Source organism: Myodes glareolus, chromosome X, assembly GCF_982192425.1.
Source record: "Myodes glareolus chromosome X, mMyoGla1.1, whole genome shotgun sequence".
NCBI classification, from domain to species: Eukaryota; Metazoa; Chordata; class Mammalia; order Rodentia; family Cricetidae; genus Myodes; species Myodes glareolus.
Window position 1 is genome coordinate 119,327,754 of NC_142053.1, and position 14,618 is coordinate 119,342,371.

At 37.9% G+C, this 14,618-nt stretch overlaps 1 protein-coding gene across 5 annotated transcripts in view; it reads left to right on the forward strand.

Annotated features, from left to right (window-relative positions):
- Cnksr2 (connector enhancer of kinase suppressor of Ras 2) overlaps positions 1 to 14,618 on the forward strand; it is a 241,640-nt gene that overhangs the window by 41,818 nt on the left and 185,204 nt on the right. For all 5 annotated transcript variants that reach the window (XM_048440719.3, XM_048440718.3, XM_048440721.3 and 2 more), the window contains exons 2-3: positions 8,478 to 8,641; positions 9,485 to 9,687. In XM_048440719.3, the coding sequence (XP_048296676.1) occupies positions 8,478 to 8,641; positions 9,485 to 9,687 (367 nt within the window). The remainder of the gene's footprint in view (positions 1 to 8,477; positions 8,642 to 9,484; positions 9,688 to 14,618) is intronic.

The following is a 14,618-nucleotide window of genomic DNA, read 5'->3' on the forward strand; positions in this document are numbered from 1 at the left end:
AAAGGTAAAATTGACCCCTATCTTAACATACTTCTAGATGCAGCATTTTAAATGAAATTTGTACCACTTGCCACATTATCTTTTAATTACAATTTCTTATTGAGGAGAATATGAGTATAATTCTAAATAATATCTTTTTCTTGTAGGTTTTTTCATTCACATAACTTACTCGGTAGAAAGTAAAAAGGATTATTAGGACTGATAAATCAAATGTCTTAAAGAAAGACATGTTTGGGAAAGATGGATACTCAATAAATATGGCTGAAATAGCTGACCCAGTGGTAGGACCAAGCTGGAAGATTAGTTACTAACAGATTATTCTTTCTTTAACAAAAGGCAATGTGGTTACCAGTTCTGTTCTATATATTGAAGCCAAAGAGTTTTTCACAGCCTAGGTATGAACAAAACCTTTAGTCTTCCTTTCATTTTCTTATACTTCCCATTCATTTTGTCTCCCTAGGACTTTGCTGTTTCCAGTGTCTAGTGGTCTTTTCTGCTTCATTGCCTCGCTCACTCCTACTTCTCCCCAGATAGCAGTTCTTCCATTCTCCACAGAAAGCCTGTACTTGGTCTCTCTGATTTAGAGCAAGGTTCTTTCCTCCTCCTCCTGTCCCCCTTCTCTTCTCTCCTCCCCTACCTTCCCCTCAGTGAATTGTTAGGCTCATTTGTATGATTCCATAATTCATGTGCTTCTCTGTTAATAAAATATTAATTCCAGGAAGGAAGAGACCATGTCTGATTCTGTTTACTTTCTTATCCCTGCTCCCTAGAACACTACCTGACTCTCAAATAGGCATTTAATAATTGCTTGTTGAATGAATAATTAAAAGTCGATATTAGGACTTGGGAAAATATTAATATGCTATAGGAAAAAGGCAGGAGAGCTTCCAAAGGGGACTCATATAGAGATGGATAATGTGGTAAAAATGTAAGATGCAGGCAGTACTTTAGAAAACTGGTTTAAATCTGGAAAAAACAAATGAGAGCATTTGGGAAATGTAGTATTGAAATAAGGTTTTCATGCTTCCCCAGAACCTGTCTTCCCTGGAGAACATACTCTCCTAGCAACCTGAGATCCTGATTAATATATTGTGATACTATTTACTTGCAATTCATCTGAATAGCATTTTATATGCTTTATGAATCTTGGAATATCTTGACACTCAATATTACTTAGATATTAAATAAAATATGTATTTAAAATGAGAAGTATATTTAAGCCTTATCAAGATAAGCCAAATTATTTTCTTCTTGAAGCATAAAAATACAGGAGACATCTTATTCACATTTCATATAATTTTTTTAAAAATTTGAACACTTGCCATTGATGATTTCTTTGCACTTAGTAAAAAAAAAAGAAAATTGTGTTTCTAGTGTAGACATTGTATTAGCTTTATCATCAATGTAACCAAATATCTGACCAAAATAATTGAAAGTGAGGAAAGATTAATTTTCGCTTACAGTTGAAGAGGTTTCCATCTGGGGATGGGGAGATGTTCGTGGGTGAAGATAACGTGCTGTTTTTGCAGAGGATCCAGGGCCTAGTCCCAGCACCCACATGGGGGTTCACGACCATCTGTACCTGTAGTTCCAGGGCATTTGAATCCCTCTTCTAGCCTCTATGAGCAACAGGCATGTGTGTGGTATACAGACAAAACACATACACACATAACATTTCAAAAACATAAAATTTAAAAGGGAAAAAGGGACTTTTCAACCTCTAGTCTTGGCTCTGATGATTCTAGGTTATGTTAAGGTAGGACATGATGAGAGCAGGAACTTAGGACAGAGTCTGCATCCTTCTGATGAAAAGGAGGCAGAAAGGACAGAGAAGGACTGAGACTAAACCAAGCCACTGAAAATGTGCGCTACCTCTGCCTTGTTTCCTCAAGCTGAGTTTTACCTTTTAAACATTCCAAAGACTCTCTCAAAACAGTGCCAGCAGCTGGAGACCGCCCCTTAAACACCTGAACCTTTTAGGGAGGAAAGGTCGTATCTAAATGTAACACACATATAGCATTAGTGATGAGACATAAGATATTTAACCTATGTATACTTGCGTTCCTTACTCTTTTGTCTATTGTAAATAATGCTGCTATAGGACATTGGCTCTACAATTATCTTTTCAGGTATCTGATGTCAGTGTTTTGAGTATATAGCCAGAAATTTAATTGCTAGATACAGTCATAATTGTATTTTATTTGTAGACCCCCCAAATTATTTTTATAGTGCCTTCGCCAGTACGTGAGGATTTGAATACTGTGCAGAAAACTTTGTTTTCATTTGCTTTGATAGTCACCAAACTGAGAGGTGTAGAGTAATATGCTGTTGTACTTTGATTCTAATTTTTCTGGTGCTTAGTAATATTTTTTTTGAGAAAGTAATTTTATTAAATTATAAAAGTTTCCATTTCCGCCCCTCCTCCCAACACCCTCCCACTCCCCCTACTCCCTCTCCTCCTCCCTCTTCTTCCCTAAGGGCAGTCAGGGTTTCCTGCCCTGTGGGAAGTTCAAGTTCCTTCCCGCTCCCTCCAGGTCCAGGAAGGTGAGTGTCCAGACAGACTGGATCCCCAAAATCCAGTATATGCAGAGGAAACAGGTCCCAGTGTCATAGTCAATGGCTTTTCAGAAAGACTCCGGGCCAGCAAAATTCAGAGAATCCGGCCACATTCAGAGAATCTGGTTGGATTGTGTCCTCGTTCAGTCCCAGTCCAACTGGCCTTGGTGAACGCTCATTAGATCAGTCCCCTTGTATCAGTGGGTGATCGCACCCCTCGCAGTCCTGATTTACTTTTTCATTTTCTTCCTCCTTCTGCTCCTCATTTGGACCTTGGGGGTCTCAGTCCGGTGCTCCAATGTGGGTCTTTGTCTCTATCTCCATCCATCGCCAGATGAAGGATCTATGGTGATAAGCAAAATATTCATCAGTATGGTTATGGGCCAAGGCCGGTTCAGGCACCCTCTCCTCTGTCCAGGGAACAATCTGGGGATCTCTCCTTGGACCTGGGATCCCATATATAATCAAGTCTCCTGTAAACCCTAAAATGACTCCCTTAGTTGAAATATATTCTTCCCTGATCCCATATTCATCCTTCCTCCCTCCCCCCCATCCTGGTCCACCGAGATTTCCCCAATCCTCCCCTACTCCCTTCTCTCTAACCCTCTCCCCTTCCAACAACCCTCCCCCCCCCCATGCACCCGAGGTTACCTGGGACTCTTGTCTATTTCCTACCTCCTGGCGGATAGCTAAATAATCTTCGTCAGGTTCATCTTCTTATTTAGCTTCTCTAGGATCACGAATAATAGGCTCAAAGACCTTTAATTATGGTTAGAATCCACTTATGAGTGAATACATACCGTGTTCCTCTTTTTGGGTCTGGCTTACCTCACTCAGTAAAGCGTTTTCTATTTCCATCCATTTGCATGCAAAATTCAAGATGTCATTGTTTTTTACCGCTGAGTAAAACTCTAATGTGTATATGTTCCACACCTTTTTTAACCATTCTTCTATTGAGGGGCACCTAGGTTGTTTCCAGGTTCTGGCTATTACAAATAGTGCAGCTATGAACATAGTTGAACAAATGCTTTTGTAGTATGTTAGGGAATCTCTAGGGTATATTCCCAAGAGTGGAATTGCAGGGTCCTGAGGGAGGTTGACTCCCAGTTTCCTGAGAAACCGCCACACTGATTTCCACAGTGGCTGCACAAGTTTGCATTCCCACCAACAATGGATGAGTGTTCCCCTCATTCCACATCCTCTCCAGCATAGGCTATCATTGGTGTTTTTGACTTTAGCTATTCTGACAGGTGTAAGATGATATCTCAAAGTGGTTTTGATTTGCATTTCCCTGATCGCTAAGGAGGTTGAGCATGACCTTAAGTGCCTTTTGGCCATTCGAAGTTCATCTGTTTCGTACACTATTTTCATATGTAAATATCCTTTGGAAAAATGTCTGAGTTATTTGTCCATTTTAATCATTTTTGTCATTGAGTTTAGTATTATTATATTTATTATTATTTATGTATTCTAGAAATTAATAGCTTGTTAGAAGTATGATTTGCACATATTTTCTCCCCTATGTGGGTTCTCTTTTCTCTGTATTAATAGTTACCTTTACTATGCAAAAGTCTCTAATTTTCATGAAGTAGATGTTGTGGTTTTTCTTTTGTTACCTATGGCTTGTATTCCCACTATTAAAACCATAAAATGTGTGCACTTTCCTTTAGAAATAAGTATGAGAATTAGAGTTTTGATTTGAAATTCTCATTATCGTAAATGAATATATAGTATGTGTACAAAACATTTAGGCATCTATGGACAATCTTTTAGTTTTCACAATGTGATTCAAATAGGATACACCTTTTACTATATGTCTAATCTATTGAATTATATGTTCTATTAATATGTTGTTATATGGAATCATATGTTCTTATCAATTGTAACATCATTAAAGGAAATAATTTTAAACATACATTTTTCTACATGACAACTCATTATGACTAGATGTAGAGCACAGTATGCATTTTTTTATTTATTCTGTGTCTTTTGCATCATGTATCTTGATCCCATTCATTTTCCCATCCCTTTGCATATGTCCTCCATCCCTGCACTACCCCCCCCAAGTTTAAGAGAAAAAAAGAAAATGGAAAAAAATTAAAAATCTGGCTGTGGAATCTGCAGTGTGACCCAGTGAGTCGTGCAGTAGCCCCTTTGTCCATATAGCTTTGCTTGCAAGCAGTCATTGCAAAGAGTCATTGGTCTGGTTCAAGGCCTCTGGTTTCTGCTACACTATTGATGCTAGGCCCTTATTAGGACTCTTCTTGGATATCCAATTGCTGCCCTTTGTTGTGGAGAGCCTATAGCTTTGGGTCTGTGAGTCAGCTTCCTTCACATGCTCCAGCAGGTCATAGATGGGGTGGATGTTGGGGCAGGCCAAGTCATATACCTGCCAATTCTCCCTTGTCCCCATCTCCAGCATTGCCCCTACTAATTCACCTCTTACAGTGATGAGTGAGGGGTGTGGCCAGTTCTCCTGCTTTCACTCCCTCAGGGTTGGCTCTCCCACATCTATACCACTAGGGCTAGCTCTATTGTATTGCCCAGGCTAGGCACAGGGGCCACTCTTCCAAGTACTACAGCTGGTGAAGGGTAGGGGCAGCCCTGTGCTCTACCGACCCCAACCAGCTCTTCCACCTCTCTCAAGTGTTTATTGACAGGAGGTGGGGGAACATCTCTCCTCTGCCCATGCTAGCACATATCTGATGAGTAATAGGGAGAGCTCTCCTTTGTCTATAACACTGAGGCTGGGTCACCCTCACTTTCAACCACTGGGCAGCTCTGCTGTGCTGCCTAGGTGAGAGGCAGGACCCGTTTCCTGAGTGCTAAAGCTGGTATTGGGAAGGGTCTGCTCTCATCTGTTGCAGGCTGTAAGGAGCAAGGAGTATGGGGGGGCATCTCTCACCTTCCCACACTGCCACATGATAGATACGTAGTGGGGACAGCTCTCCCATAATTACAACTTTGAGGCTGGCTCACCCACACCTCCACCAACAGGGTTGGCTCTATTGTGTTACCCAGATGAGGTGCAGGGCCTGCTCTCCCAGGTGTTCCAGCTAGTGAAGTTCAGGACCAGCTCTCCTGCTCTTAGGACCACAGGGTCAGCTCTCCCATCTGCCTCAGGTGTTGATGGCCAGGGGTAGCTCTTCCCCACCCACGCTCACAACTTCAGGGCTGGCCCATTCACACCTGTGCTAACAGTGTTGACTCTATTGTGCATTGATGAGGCGGGAGTATCTCCCTCCAGTTCATGCCGCCATATGGCAGATGAGGGTGGGGCTAAGGTTTCCGGCAATCACTACTTTGGCTCTGGCTCACCCACACCTCCACCAACAGGGTTGGGTCTATTATGTTGCTCAGGCTATGTGCAGGGGGTATATATTTCCTTAAGAAATCTTTTTGCTGACTTAAAGATCATGAACAGATAGTCTTAAATGAGAGATTGGCTTGCTTTTACCTACTGAGTGTTTTAAATTATGTCTAATCATATTTCCTCCTTCATATTAACTCCTAGACACTTTAGAGTCTATGTGATAGTGTTTTATACATTCTGATAAATCTGATCTTCATTGGCGTGTGCTTGTTTATATCATCATTTTAGCCCCCATTATATGGCTAACCATATTTTTGTTACTTTCAATTTTCATGATCCTACTGAATTTTGCATCTGTAAATGGAACAATTAAATTTATTTTGATAGAAATCATAATTTAAACTTTTAAACAAGATCTTTAGCTTTGTAAATGGAAAAAGGTTTAAACATTAATTACTGGTATGATCAAAATGGTTACTCTGGAGAACTGTAAGCATTCCTTTCCATTTTCCCTCCATTCTCAATTCAGTGTAGTATTTAAAAGCAGAGAAAAGGAACTTGCCCTAGAGCCCCACCTTACCAATTATAAGGTGTAGAATCCTAGGCCTGGCCCCAAATTTTCAGATTTCAAGACAGTGATATGCAGCTAATAAGTTTGCTATAAAAAAATAAGGAAATATTTGTAAAGTACTTAGATTAGTGCTTCGTACACAGTGAACACACACCCAAATATATAGAAAGTAGTATTCTTCAGCATGACTGCTTCTTTGGAAAGAACAGAAAGCTGTTGAAGTCATGGTCTTTTTCTAAAATGAATTAGGACAGAGTAATTGAGTACAGGCCTAGAAGAAAGTTGCCTTTTTCTATTTCATTTGGTTTTCTTGAGAATCCGTGTGAAAATGAATTGTATGTTACTTGTTAGATTGCAACTGTGTTTATGCGGAGGGTAACTGAATGATGGCATTGGCTAAAATATGGAAGTGTTTGCCAAGTCAGCATGTATTGTATTGGTTTCAGTGTTGTCTAAAGACTAATGGCAGTGTTTTCCCTTTCATTCATTTGAATGGAGCTTTAGACTATGTGTCTGTCAGGTACTTTACATTTTCCTCATTTCCTGGAAGTATGCCAGCATGGAATTCAGTCCTTGCTAGTTTTTGCTAGCATTGTTTCACCTGTGTGAAAAAGAGTGGGCTGTTGTTACCTCATGTTATTTTGTCTCATATAAATAGCTAGAGTGTTCTCTGTCCATTATACTGCCTTGGTTTTTTTTTTACAAGAATATAATACACTTTATTTTTGGAAATGTGTTTTTAGTCTTTAGGTGGTCTGATGTAGTCAGAAAAAAAATCCAACTTCAAATCTTCTAGTTCTGATTTTCTGTTCAGTTACTTATTATGTATACTTATGGAGTTACTTAATCTTGCTGTTTTAATTTCTTTTTCCCCAACATGATATTTTTATTAATTATTCTCTAATTTTATTCAATGCTCCCCAATCACACTAGCTTCCTATTCCTCACAGGTCTACCCTCCCATCTAGCACCCCCTCACACTCCAAATTAAAAACACTACGTCCAATTTGTATTGCTCATATACTCATTGGAGCATGGCCAAGATTTAAAACTGATAACAATAATCCCTTTGGCCTTACTTGACACCTCCCGATGTCCTTTTCATCCTCACTAATACTATAGAATTTCCAGAAGAAAATCAACGTATTTATAAAGTTTATCTTTAGGATAGCAGAGTTTTAAATATAAAAGACATCAAAGAATAGAAATTTATTGAAACAAAGTATTTAGTTTTAAAATTATTGAAGTAGTGGTACGATGATAGAAGACAGGAGTTCCAAGTACAGGAAGACAGATTCATTAGGCTTCTGTAGGAAGAATGAGGCCCCTCCCTCTGAAATAGTGTTAAAGAAAACGAAATGGTATGATAATCTAACTCTAAAAGTAGTTATTCATTCTGAATATTTGTCTCAAATTAGAAGTTAGAAGACAGGTGAGGTTTTCAGTGATTACCTGGAAAAGTTTGAATAGGAATAGTGATCTAACAATTGTTATTGGAGGCTGCTTGTTTGTTTCCCGACTGCCCAGACCCAAAACAATCACGCAGAAACTATATTAATTACAACACTGCTTGACCTATTAGCTTTTAGCTTATGCTTCTTATTGACTAGCTCTTATACCTTAAGTTAACTCGTCTCTATTAATCTGTGTATGGCCACATGGTTGCGGCCTACATCTGTCTCCTGCAGTGGCTACATGACTTCTCCTTGACTCTGCCTTTTCTCTCCTCCTCTGTCTGCTTAGAATTCCCGCCTTGCCATATTCTGCCCTGCAATAGGCACAAAGCAACTTTTTTATTAACAAATGGTACTCACAGCATACAGAGGAGAATCCCACATCAAACAATGAAGAATATAATTTTTTGCTACAGCTCACATATAGAAGGAGAAAAAATGGGTGATTTGACTAGTCCAATGTCAAAATGGATTTAAGTTGTGGCATGGTAGGAGTTATTGCTTGCTTTCCATCTGTCCATCAATTGATTTATTTCAACAATTATTCTTTTGTATTTTGTTCTTTTTAAATTTTATTTTGTAGGTCTTGATGACTGTTTGCAGCAGTATATTAAGAACTTTGAGAGGGAGAAGATCAGTGGAGATCAGCTGCTACGCATCACACATCAGGAACTAGAAGATCTGGGAGTCAGCCGTATTGGCCATCAGGAGCTGATCTTGGAGGCAGTTGACCTTCTGTGTGCACTGGTAAGGATTCAACTGGTTGGAAAGAAAACCTTTATTGTCTCCTCTCTTCCACTGTCTGCTCTTTTGACTTTTTGTTTCTCTCTCTCTTTTATTTTTTTTGCTATGCTTTCATATCACAGTACATCACTGAGGTAATCAGGACAGACACCTGGGAACAGGAGCAAATACAGAAGCCATTAAAGAGTCATGCTCACAGGCTTTTTCTTCATGTTCATGGCCTGCTCAGCCTACTTTCTTTTCCTTTTTTCGTTTTGTTTCTTTTTGTTTCTTGAGACAGGGTTTCTCAGTGTAACAGCCCTGACTGTCCTGGAATTTGCTCTGTAGACCAGGCTGACCTGGACTCACAAAGATCTGCCTGTCTCAGCCTCCCGAGTGCTAGGATTAAAGGTGTGTGCCAACACCTCCTGGCCTTCTCTGACTTCTTAGGATACCCAGGACCACCAATTCAGGGACCACACCACCCACAGCGGTCTGGGCCTTCCTACATCAAATATTAATCAATAAAATGCCCTACAGAGTTTCCCGTGGACAGCCAGATCTTACAGAGATATTGTCTCAATTGAAGTTCACAGTTCTCAGATGACTAGGTTGTTTGGAATTGATATAAAAACTAGCTAGTACATCTCTCTTTATTATAATTGTCTTCCCTGGTATCCCCAAACACACATTTGACTGTGGATTCCACCGTGCCAGGAATCTGTCTTACTCATTTGTAATTCTAACATTGTCCCACTGCCATTGCATAATAAAGTAACTCATTAAGTTCTTTCTATATCAATAAATTTTTTAATAAATAAAGAAAATATTGACATTAAATATACTTTTCTCTGTTTTATTATTCAGAATTATGGCTTAGAAACAGAAAATCTAAAAACCCTTTCTCACAAGTTGAATGCATCTGCCAAAAATCTTCAGAACTTCATAACAGGAAGGAGAAGGAGTGGCCATTATGATGGGAGAACCAGCAGAAAATTGCCAAATGACTTTCTGACCTCAGTTGTGGATCTGATTGGAGCAGCCAAGAGTCTCCTTGCCTGGTTGGACAGGTACACTCTTCCCCATGTTCTATAGTAACTCCTCTTTATACGCCAGTTTGTATCATCACATTATTTCACATTTTCTTATGAAAATATTAGTCAGATAGAAAAGTAGAATAATAAATATCTGGTTATGATTCATAATAGTTTGGGGTCATTATAATGTAGATATGAATGTTTTGTAAGATTTTATATCAAGAAAAATAGTCACTAATTTAGCTCTATCAAGCACAAAATCCCTTTGCTGTTTTATGAGCAAAATTGTTGTGTGCCTGTCATAATGAAATGCACAATATTCCTGGATGTCTTCATTCCTTTTGCTAATGGTCATATTGAAGGAGAAACGGGGAAGTCGATGCTGTTACTTTGTTAGCATGTGTTCGTTGTATCCTTGCCCTAGTGTTGTATGTTTCTTTTGGAGTATATGCCATAGCATAAAATTTATAATATGAAATGGAGAAGATTGAACTGTTTTATTACAACAAGCTTCATGGGTAATTTCATTGTAGAGGGAGGATGAAGTTGACTATGACAAATATGTTTTCTTTTTTTTTAAATTGATTTTATTGAGCTCTACATTTTTCTCTGCTCCTCTTCCTACCTCTCCCGTCCCCTTCAACCCTCTCCCCTGGTTCCCATCCTCCCAATTTACTCAGGAGATCTTCTCTTTTTCTACTACCCTTGTAGATTAGATCCATATATGTCTCTCTTAGTGTCATCGTTGTGGTCTAGGTTCTCTGGGATTGTGATTTGTGGGCTGGTTTTTTTTTTGCCTTATGCTTAAAACCCACTTATGAGTGAGTATATATGATAATTGTCTTTCTGTGTCTGGGTTGCATCACTCAATATGATGTTTTCTAGCTCCATCCATTTGCCTGCAACTTTAAAGATGTCATTTTTCTCTGCTGTGTAGTACTCCACAGTATAAGTAAATATACCACATTTTCCTTATCCATTCTTCAGTTGAGGGAAATTTAGGTTGTTTCCAGGTTCTGGCTCTGACAAACAAAGCTGCTGTGAACATAGTTGAGCACATGTCCTTGTGGTATGATTGAGCATCCTTTGGGTATATTCCAAAAAGTGGTTTTGCTGGGTATTGATGAAGGTTGTTCCTAATTTTTTGAGAAATCACCATATAGATATCCAAAGGGGCTGTACCCACCAGCAATGAAGGAGTGTTCCCTTTACCCCACAACCTCTCCATAAAACATCATCAGTGTTTTTGATCTTGGCCATTCTTTGAGGTGTAAGAGGGAATCTCAGAGTTGTTTTGATTTGCATTTCTCTGATGACTAAGGATGTTGAGCATTTCTGTAAGTGTCTTTCAGCCATTTTAGATTTCTCTGTTGAGAGTTCTATGTTTAGGTCTGTACTCCATTTTTATTGGGTTATTTATTCTTTTGATGACCAATTTCTTGAGTTCTTTGTATATTTTGGAGATCAGACTTCTGATTGATGTGGGGTTAGTGAAGATCTTTTCCCATTCTGTACGGTGCTGTTTTGTCTGGTTGACCATGTCCTTTGCTTTACAGAAGCTTTTCAGTTTCAGGAGGTCCCATTTATTAATTGTGAAAAGATTAAACTTTTATATTTGGTTGGATATTGCCATGAGTTTGAATTACAATTAAAAATATACTAAATGAGCTCTCTATTTTCATAGTTTCTAGTATTGCCCTATATTATGTTCGAATAATCTCAGAAGAAATTCTGATAATTAACAATTTTGCCAAAATTTCTCCTTCAAGGAACATCAGTAAGATGCAAATTGTCTTTTTAAAAGTAAATTATATATAAAGTAAAAAATTTATACTTTTATTTATTTTTTGGTTTTTGTTTTTAAGACAAGGTCTCAGTATGTAATGTCCCATGGAGACCAAGCACAGAGATCCACCTGCCTCAGTCTCCACAATGCCCAGCTAGGTTTTTTACTTTTAAAGTAGAAATTAATTTTACTTACTTCTATATGATCTAATTTATATCAGTGTGTAATATATAGTTTTGGTTTTAAATCCTGATTTGAATACTAAGCTATATACTACTAGAGTTAAAGATATTTAAATGTATTTTCGATACAGTATAACATTATGAAATTTTAATTATGCAAATATAAACTACACTGATCATTTGTTTAAAGTAATTATATTTTCAACATATTTTGAGAATTTCATATATTAGAACTATACTTACATAATTTCTAATCCATACTTTTCTCCCTCTAATTCTTCCCATGTCCCTCTCCACTTAACTTCTTTAATTATTATCGTAAGATGCACATCCATGTGCATGCATGTGCACACACACAAATACAACATCCTGAGTCCATTTAATGTTGCTCAAATGTAGACATGTTTGGAGATGACCACTTGGAACTGGCTAACCTACCAGGGTGTAAATAGGCAGCTGTAAGTATTGCTGAGCGTGTATCTGTGGGTAGTGAGTGCCTTGGGCACATGAGCTGGCCCTGTGGTCCATTATTTGTAGCTTTTGACTTCTCGTCAGGCTGCAGCAGCTTATATTTCCACCAACAGTGAATGATGTGAGCTGTTTTCTTGATCTTTGTCATTCTGACTTGGGTGAGATGAAATCTCAAACTTGTTTTAATTTGCAGTTCCCAATTGCTGAGGGTGATAAACTCATGAGATATTTCTTAGATATTTTTCTTTTTTCTATTAAGAACACTGTTCAGGGCCACGACCCATTTTTGAAATTAGTCTGAGTTGTTGTTGTTTTAATTTTCTTATATACTCTGGATATTAATTTTTGTCAGATGTGCAGCTGACAAAGATTCTCTCCCATTCTTTCATGTTCATGAGTGTTTATGGGTATAGCTCCTGAAATTACCAGGAGGCACAGTCTGAAATCCAGACTAGCAATCCCTTCAGTATTCTTTTTGCTCAGGATTGCTTTGGCTATTCAGTGTCAGTTCTAGTTCCACATGGATTTTAGGATGATTTTTTTCTATTTCTGTGAAGAATGGTGTGACTATTTTGATATTTAATTGAATCTGTAAATTTCTTTTTGTACAATGGTAATTTATACAATATTAATTTTACTGATTCATGAATATGAATATATTTTCATTTTCTAATATCATTTCCCACTTCTTTCTTCAGAGATTTGTACATTTCTCTGTAGAGGTCTTTCACCTCCTTTTGGGTTTACCCAAGATATTTTATTATCTTTGATGCTATTATGGGAGTCTGCCCATGGTCTCTTTCTCGGTGTGTTTGTTGTTGATATCAAAAAGGCTACACATTTTTGTAAGTTGATTTTGCACCTGCCACTTTGTTAAATGCTATGTCTACCATTTTCTGGAGGAATTTTGGGTTCTCTTATATATATTATATCATCTGCAAATAGAAACAAATTGGCTTCTTTTCCTGTTGATTTCCTTTTAATTTCCATCACTTGCATTGTTGGTCCAGCTAGTGCTTCTAGCACTGTATGGAAAAGAAGCGGGGATAGTGGACAGCCCTATCTTGTTCCTGATTTTAATAGCATTGTAGTTTTTTCTCCATTTGGGATAATGTTGGCTGTGGGGTAATCATATAGCTTTCAGTTAAAAACCTATTTAAAATTGCACCATAAAAAGAAAACAGAGTGAACAAGCCATGAGGATTATTAAGCCAGTATATATGCAGCATTCCTCCATAGCCTTTGCTTCAGTTCCTGCCTCCAGGTTCTCATCTTGAGTCCCTGCCCTTATTTTCCTTCATGATAGAACGTTAAATAGCACTGGGATCCTATTCTCTTTGGATGTATACATTGTACAACCTGGATGTAGTAGGAAGGGCCTTGGACTTCCCACAGGGCAGGGTGCCTTGTCCTCTCTCAAGATTAGATGGGGGTTAGGGGGAGGGTATGTGGAGGGAGGGAGTGGAAGGGAAGTGGGAGGACGGGAGTAGGTGGGAATTTGGATTGGTATTTTTTTAAAGTAATAAAATAAAATAATAATAATAATAATTAAAAAAGAATGTTACTCTAAGCTGAAATAACCTCCATATTTACATACATAGTAAATATTACCTCTGATCAGTAGGGTATGGCTAATTGTTAATGCTTAAATGACACATCAGTTTTAGTTTTATTTTCTGTCACTATTATTTAATCTGTAACTATACATTTGTTTATCACAAAATAAAGTGATTTAAGTAAATTTCATTATATTTTCTTTTCATTGCATAGAATGATTACAGAGTGCTTTTCTTTCCAAATGGTAGGCCTAAGTATACATACTCTAAATTAATTTTTATTATATAGTAGTTTTGCGATTCTGTTGTATTATGTATCATTACATTGTATCATCAATACAACTCTTGATAAGCATCAATTCGCCTCCATGTACAAACACCCATAGAAATCCATGAAGTCATGCAAGTCATGGTTGTTTCAGGCTTATCTTATAGGAAGTGACAATATGACAGAATCCTAAAGAAAATAGTTAGTGTGCATTCTGTACTATATCACATAGCAGTAGTCAGTTAAATTAGAGGCTATTTCATATTTTGCCCCTAAAAATTAAATAAGTACTTAAAAGCAACACAAAAAGATAAATTGTGATAACTTTAAAGTTCTATATAGATTTTTGAAAGTTGAAAAAAGAAATGAATGTTTATTATTTTTAATCATAGAAAAATTCAACTGTAGACTGGCTTGATCATTAACATTGCTTTAACAACTTGAGTTAAAAGAAAAAAACTGAACTTGGTGGTACATGCCTTTAAGCCCAGCTCTGAGGAGGCAGGTAGATCTCTGTGAGTTCCAGATCAGCCTGCCAGCCTGGTCTACACATTGCACTCCAGGACAGTCAGTCTAAGCTACCTCCTCTGACCCTGTCTCAAAAAAATTAATAAAATAAAATACGAAGAACAAAAGAAAGTCTTGGTCTTACTAATACATTTGCACTACATAGGAAAGACAGTGGGGTACAGCCCAGAGTC